At 32.7% G+C, this 8,078-nt stretch overlaps 1 protein-coding gene across 1 annotated transcript; it reads left to right on the forward strand.

The window, feature by feature from the left end:
• Positions 1-9: 9 nt before the first annotated feature.
• Positions 10-2,978, forward strand: LOC140825771 (mitochondrial metalloendopeptidase OMA1-like). Its single transcript, XM_073187729.1, has 3 exons — positions 10-1,243; positions 1,487-1,635; positions 2,419-2,978. The coding sequence occupies exons 1-3, from the start codon at positions 281-283 to the stop codon at positions 2,666-2,668; spliced, it is 1,362 nt and encodes a 453-aa protein (XP_073043830.1). The 5' UTR covers positions 10-280; the 3' UTR covers positions 2,669-2,978.
• Positions 2,979-8,078: the final 5,100 nt, after the last annotated feature.

Below are 8,078 nucleotides of genomic sequence, written 5' to 3' on the forward strand. Positions count from 1 at the left end.
CCGGTTTATTTATCCCTTGACGCTTGGCAACCTCATTCCACACCAAGTAGCTCAAGAACAACCAAAAAACACTCGGCTGCTCGATTCCATTGAAAATCTGCGAAGAACTTGACCTTTTCTGTCCCGTGTGGATTACATGGAATTATTTATTGCTTCTGGATATCTTCAATGTTCGCACCATTTTCTATAGCAGCCATCGATCATATGCCCCTTTCATTCAAATCTCGACCCCCAAACCCCTATTTTCATTGTTAATCGCCATCTTTGATTGATTCACATAATGGAATGGTGTAGAAGATCGTCGAGATTGATATATGATTCTTTGCATAGCTTTAATTTGAAGATTTCTGTACCCAGAAACCCCAATAAGGAAGCTCTCTCGAGAACCCATTTTTCCACCTCTTGTATCAAACCCACTTCTCGGAATTCAAGTATTTGTGGATTTTCTCAACCACTTTTCAGAAACTCCGCTTTACCAAATTTGCTTCAACAAAGTCAGTGCAAGAGTCCTTTCCTTAATGGAGCAAAACGATTTTACTATGTAGATAGGAACCAAATTTACCACTTCAAACCCAGGGGATATAAGCGTTGGTCTCAGTTCTCTCCAAGAAATGTTTTGATTGTGGTTTTGGTTGGCTCTGGGGTTGTTATCACCATATACTTTGGGAATTTGGAGACTGTACCTTACACAAAAAGAACCCATTTTGTGCTTTTGTCTAGAAGTCTAGAGAAAGAGCTGGGTGAGAATCAGTTTAAGCAGGTAAAGAATCAGTTCAAGGGTAGAATCTTGCCTCCCCTTCATCCGGATAGCATTAGGGTTCAAAGAATATCCCAAGATATTATCGAGGCTTTGGAGAGAGGATTCAAGAAAGAAGAGGTGTGGAGTGATGTTCGATACTCTCCTGAAAGTGTGATTCAGCCTAGTGAGGCTAATACACACGAGACAGTCAGGGCATTGAGTGATAAGATTGGCGAAGAGGAGATATGGCAAAGTGAACATAAGTGGGAAAAGGAAGATGAGATTCTTGATGATCAGTGGGTTCAGAAGAGTAGGAAGAAGGGTCAAGAGAAGGGGGTGAAATCCGAAACAGGACATTTGGAGGGGTTAAAGTGGGAGGTTATTGTGGTTAATGAGCCTATGATTAATGCCTTCTGTATACCTGGTGGTAAGATTGTTGTTTTTACCGGATTACTCAACCATTTCAGAGCTGATGCTGAGATAGCTACTATTATTGGGCATGAGGTACACACATTCTTATGTATATGTTCATATTGTTGGCTAAAAATATTTTGCTGGGCTATCATAGAATCAGTTATTTTGGGGTTAGGATTCGTGTTTTTAGGAAAAAAAATATGCATGAAGATGAATTTTTTCATTCGAGGGTGACTGCTCTGCTCCCCTTGTGGTTTGCTTCCTGTGATTATATTTATTAGTTATTTGTTTTATTTATTATTGATGTAATCTGCATTGTTTTTTACTCTATAGGTTAGTCATGCTATTGCAAGGCATTCGGCTGAACAGATATCGAAAAACCTCTGGTTGACCATATTACAGTTGATTCTTTATCAGTTTTTCATACCTGATTTTGTGAACACGATGTCGAATCTGTTCCTCAGGCTTCCTTTCTCTAGAAGGTATATTGAACTAGATGTTCTCTTTTGTGGGAATGCTTTGTCTCTCCATATTTGTGACTTTGTGCTGATTTTATGTGGTGGTCTAAGTAAAAGTTAAAACTCATTTTTCTTACCTCATTTGAACTTCTAACGATTCAGACATTTTCAACTCACGCATTTTTTGTGCTATTTCATTAATCGTCTGATTCCTGGTTGCTGTTTGTTGTCATTTTAAATGCCTGACGCCACAAATGCTATGTGAGATTGTAGCAGGTAGACATGTTTGTTATTTGGGGCTAGTAAGTTCCTTTTTGATGAGAAACGAAATTCATTAACAATAAAGGCCAATCTAATGGAAAATAAATAGATGAATGATGCCCATATGGATATTTAGTCTTAACATGACCATATTACACAACTATTAATTTAGGCTGATTTTGGTTGCCATCCTAGAGCCAATTGCGGTTTTCTTTGTGTTCTTCAGAACTAACACGTTCCTTAATTCTCACAATAGGGCTGTTTTATTCTTCTTAACTGCAATTTGTATGATTGAAATATTATTTGAGCAATAAAATTCCTACCAAATCATATTATGATTAAAAATTCAAGAAAATATTTGAGGAACATCCAAGCATCTGACTTTGATAGCAAATTGTTCCATCATGTTCTTGTGATATTTCTCAGAAGGTTCACCTCTTTCTTTTTATCTGCCAGTTCAATTGTAAGGCTGCTTTGTTTAATTTGATGTCTTGAAAATGGAAAGAAAATTAAACCAAACTAAATTTTTTTAAATCCAAATCTCAGAATGGAAATGGAGGCCGATTATATTGGACTGCTGCTGATCGCGTCAGCTGGATACGATCCACGTGTGGCTCCCCAAGTCTACGAGAAGTTGGGAAGAATAGTGGGCGATTCGAAATTACAAGATTATCTTGCTACTCATCCTTCTGGCAAGAAGAGAGCTCTAACATTAGCTCAGGCTAAAGTTATGGAAGAAGCATTCAACATCTATCGCGAGGTGCAGTCTGGGCGAGGGGTTGAGGGTTTTCTTTAGAGTTATCGGTAATGCCTCTTAAGCTAAATGGCGACGACACCTGTGGACATTTTGGTTGTATACCTTTTGATCTGCAGCAAAGGGGGTGATATTAAGATTAATCTTCTAGATACTTGCTATATATTGTGTGATTTAGCTGAACGCTCGAATCCTCGATTCAGCTTGGGCTTTATTTGGTTGCTGACTGGTTGATTTTTGCAGGTAAAATAGTTTACATTTCATACCATTTATCTCTTCATTACAAATAAGGATACGTACATTGTATTATGTACCATACTGAGAATAAACAAACCCATTTGTACCCGTCGAGTATTTGTTGAGCATTGACTGATACATCATTGGGTTAACTACTCGAAATAACTAATTTTCTTAAATTGAATAATATTATTTTATCGACTGCATCAATATAATTATTATTTATTTATATTTGGCGGACGACACACATGCATTACATGTATAAAACAATGTGACATACACATAAACCAAATGATATAATGAACACAAAATTCAGTAGTTCTCCTAATTATTGATTCCTAACAAATGTCCTTATATCATAAGACTTTGGTTGAACCATAGGATTTCAAAACTATGCTGCCATAAAGAATTCTTGCATCTTTTATCGATGCTCCCAAATTGTAAGCTTCAAATTTCCCCTCCAACCATAACATGCGTTTTACCTTAACTGAAATCAACTCTTACAGAGAAGAGATACAGCAAATAAATGATTTCAAATACAAATTAAGAAACAGTATCTTTTTAAACTGGGTACACCTCCAGGCACAAAGTCGTATTAAGATTTGTGCTAACATGCAGTAAATCTCCGCCTTAGAGCTGTAATATATCTTTTTACATATATATCGACAGCAGGAAATTGGTTCATCAGGAATAAGCAGCCTAAAGGGACACAGCCTGTCTGGTGCAATGCCTTTGGTATCGACCGACATGAAAGCTTCGGATGCAAGACACGAATGGTTCAATTGTCTTTCCATAGAACCCAAGGGATGAAGTCAACAAAAGGAGTTGAGGTTGGGCGTCCAAGAGTCAGTTCATTTGGTCGGACCAGGATCTACAATGTCCTTTAAACAACTCGAAGTATGGAAGATATATTCTTTTGGTATGCTTTTAATTAAATCGATATTAGTCTATCAAGGTAGGACTTTACTAGTCACAAAGAAAAAGATGAATAATTCCTTATCGACGAAGGGTATTTCAGTATGGGCTTCAAGCCTTTTTGTATTGGTGAATTTGGTAGACGTCAATATCACACCACATCTTCTTTTTCGTTTCGTTTTTTGTATCTGAAACTCGTCGCGGCGAGTTATTTTGCTAATTTTCTTCGAGTTTTCAATGTGTATAGTATATTAATCATCGGCTCAACATTGTCTCGTTTTCTTGATCTATTTTTCAGTATGCTAATGAGACAAGCTTATTTACACTTAACAGACATTGAGCTGCTTGCATATCCGGAGACTGCATTAATGGTGACTAAATCTTTCAAATTGTATACGAGTTCAATCGCTCCCAAAACGTAACATTGATGATTTTCTTAGTAATCTAACAATAAAATTTCGGAACATGATCAATTTCGAAAACCAGTCTATTTTATTAATCTTAAAACAAATAATAATAACAAGGATGAACTCTAGAACAGATAATGACTTGAAAAACAAAATAAAAGGTAATGGAAACTTTGTCCTGCTATTTGATGGCAAAGCTGAGCATTAATATATGCACTGAAACTCAAGTGTCACGAGAGATCGGATTCGAGGTTCAATTATAACAATATTGTTCTTCAGCTAAAAAAAAACTCTAAAATGTCATGTTGTAACCTTCAATGGTTCTTGGATGGGAGTATTTATAAATGAAAATTGAGACTTCAATTCTCAGATATTACTTTGTCAAACTAGCTTATTAGACTTCAAATTATAATGACTATTAATGATATCTATAGTTTTTAAAATTACTATTAGGTAATAGCTGATGACCAGTTATAAAGTTAATGTCTCTTTTCAGTTTTGCAACATAACTAAAAAAAAAAACTATAAAAGAACATACACATTTAGGAATTTTTATTGGATAATTGATTTGAAAATTTGTACAATTTATATATGCATATTTTCCAATTTGCAATTTTGGATCAATATGTTATTAAATTTCAGTCTTAGTCCATTATCTATGTTTTTCTCTCAATTTTTGTCATTTTTTCAACTTGATACATTCAATTGACGTCGACGTAGTCGTCATGCGTGAGGTGTCTCACGAATATTTCTTATGAAAAATGACTAAATTTATCAAAATCTTAAATATATATGATCAAACCTCAATTTCGATAATACAAATGACCAAATTTGTATAAGGACAAAGAAACATCAGACTGAAAATTGTAATTTTCCATTAAAAAAAACTAAATTTGAATGGAAAAATTAATGTATAGTAAAATAAGAAGATTAAGCATCGAAATTTGTTTTTATTTTTATTTTAAACACAAATCAATTTAATACTATATTTAAACATGAAAATTCATTCCAAACTTATCTTAGTTTCCATGCAACCAAATATGTATATTTCAAGTCGCGTCATTTTCAACTATTTTTTAAAATTAAAAAATGATCGAACAAAATAATATAATTATAATATAAATATAAATATTCGAGGTAGAGGACCAGTCTAATATATTTAATACAGTCCCACATTCTTTTCACGTATAATTTAAAGTAACGTGTCCGTATCTCATCCTAACGAAGTAAGCAAAAATCGCATTTGTCGTTTTCCCGATTTTTATATTTGCACATTGTACGTACTTAAAATCGTTGTCACCAATCGAAGTTTGCTGAAACGAAAGACAAAATGAATGGAAGAAACAAGATAAAATATTATCACTTGAGAATTAATTTGGTGTTACAGCTCAAGTTTATCGTTTTATAATAAATTGCAAATGCCACCCGTGTTATTTTTTAAATTTACGAAAATTCCCTTTTATGAAAAATCAGTAAGCTAAATACCATGAAATATTAAATTTATTGGTCAAATTACATGAAAAAAATAATGCACCTGGTGCTGTACCAGTTGATCATCTGCTGGACCTCACACAGTGTCAGATAAATTTGAAAAATGTCAGATGAAACGAGATGATCAGCTGATCATTTCGTGTAAAAAGTGCACAACATCATGTGTTGTGTTTTCAGCCACAATAGATGATCCAAATCTTTATTTGCACGTGTTAATGTATAATAAATATTAATCTTGATATTATTTAAATATCAGTTCGATGGAAACATTAATAATACATAAATAATAATGCAAATGTTCATGATAAGTAGTTGCCTATCTTAGTCTAAAATGTTTAATATATAGACTATACTAACTCTGTCTCGAATATATAATATATGCAACATTTTTTTCCAGTTGTTTCAGATACATTGTCTCTTTTCTACTTCGAGTAACATTTGTTCTTGTTTTTCTTTGCTAATATCGCGCTAAATTTTTCGAAAGATGTTCAACCATATTTGTAATAAATAAATAACGATAAAATAGAAAATTTGTTTGAAAATTTTGTTTTTTTCTAATGAATTTTCTTAATCTATGTGAATAAATAAGCTTATATATTTAGTTCGTCGTATATTTTCGTCAATTTTGGATATTATGATTTTATAAATATAAGTTTCAGTTGTAGATTTCGTGGTTGTGTTATGTATTATTCAAATTTACTGAAGTTATGCTTGTGTTATGTTAAATGGTCAAGTTTGTGATAGGAACTAGCAAAAATGTATTAGATTAGTGAAGTAATAATTAAATACTTCGTTAAATAAAAATTATGTTGAAGTATAACACACTCTATTACTTCTATATTAAACACAAAAGGTAAGAAATTAAAGTAATACAATAAAAATATTTCGATAAATTCAAATCATGAAGAAATAAAAGAACATATCTACTTCACCACAGTTTAAAAATTATGAAGTCGTACATAAAAATTATTTCATCAATTTGCAAATAGTAAAATTATTTACATGAATGCTATCGCTATATTTAGCGACAGGTTAATGATAAACCGTCGCTACATGTAGCGAAGCTTATTAATAAACCATCGCTACAAGACTGGTCAAAGACTTCGTTTTTTTTATGAGCCACCAGTTCGGTTATAAGGTAAACTAAAAAGATATATATATTTTTTTCATTTCATATGTGTCTATTTCGTTATTTATCTGTCTATTTCTTCGTGTAATAGCTTAAGTATATAAGCAAATTTTTACTAATGTATTTTTTTTAAAAAATATTTTATTTACATATTCTAATACTATTGTATACTTTTTGGTGTATAATTACATTAATCAACTAATTCATTCACGGGAATTCGAAAACTCGTGATTGTGAGAAGGGTCAAAATTATACAAGATTTATTTTGTCTTTTTTCCAAGCGGATAAAACAAGAAGTTATCATACCAAATTCATGTATTAGGGACCATTCGTGCACAAAATCCAATACATGCAGGCTGCAGCAACTCAAAATTTACCAAATCATTTGATTATTAAATTATAAAATATAAATATTTAGCTCATGTTTTAGAATAATGTTAAATTGTTGATGTGCTACATATATACGGTCAGGATATACACACACACATACTAATACGGTCAGAACGGTTTAACGGGGTGAACCAACATGTTATATTGCGAAAAATTATCAATCTAACTTATCTATTTTATACGACAGGATATACCGACCGGATGAAACTAGATCTTTTTGACCTTTTTAAATCTAATGCATTCCTATTTATTTATAGAGTCGGTCTCATGTGAGACCGTCTCAAAGATCATAATCTGTGAGACGGGTCAATCCTACCCATATTCACAATACAAAGTAATACTTTTAGCATAAAAAGTAATACATTTTCATGTGTGACCCAAATAAAGATCCGTCTCACAAAATACGACCCGTGAGACCGTCTCATACAAGTTTTTGTCTTATTTATATTATATTAATTTTGATGTAGTTGTGGGTCATATTAATCATTTAACTTTGTTAAATATTAATTTGATCTTAGAAATTATATTAAAATATAGAATCAAACAAATTCTTTGGATGCTCCGTACAAGATCAACAGGAATACGGCTTTTCTGCCACAATCATTTTAGGGGTTTATGGTCTCGAGAGTCAATCTATCATTGATTGAATTTTTCATATTTTTATCGCCATAATTTAAATAACTTTTCGTTCAGTAATTTTCCGAATAAAACAAGTGTGAGGATAGGTAGGATCTCTGACAGAATCCTAAGCATTGTCTTTTAGTTGTTAGGAAAAAAAGGCAGAACCAACAAATGGGCGCTCAGACAAAGTTATACGATGCTGCGAGTTGCAAAGTATGCTCAAACAATTGAGAAATTTGAGAATAGATGTGCCCTCTTGCAA

The sequence above is a fragment of the Primulina eburnea genome, chromosome 1 (assembly GCF_022965805.1).
Source record: "Primulina eburnea isolate SZY01 chromosome 1, ASM2296580v1, whole genome shotgun sequence".
In the NCBI taxonomy this organism is placed as follows: Eukaryota; Viridiplantae; Streptophyta; class Magnoliopsida; order Lamiales; family Gesneriaceae; genus Primulina; species Primulina eburnea.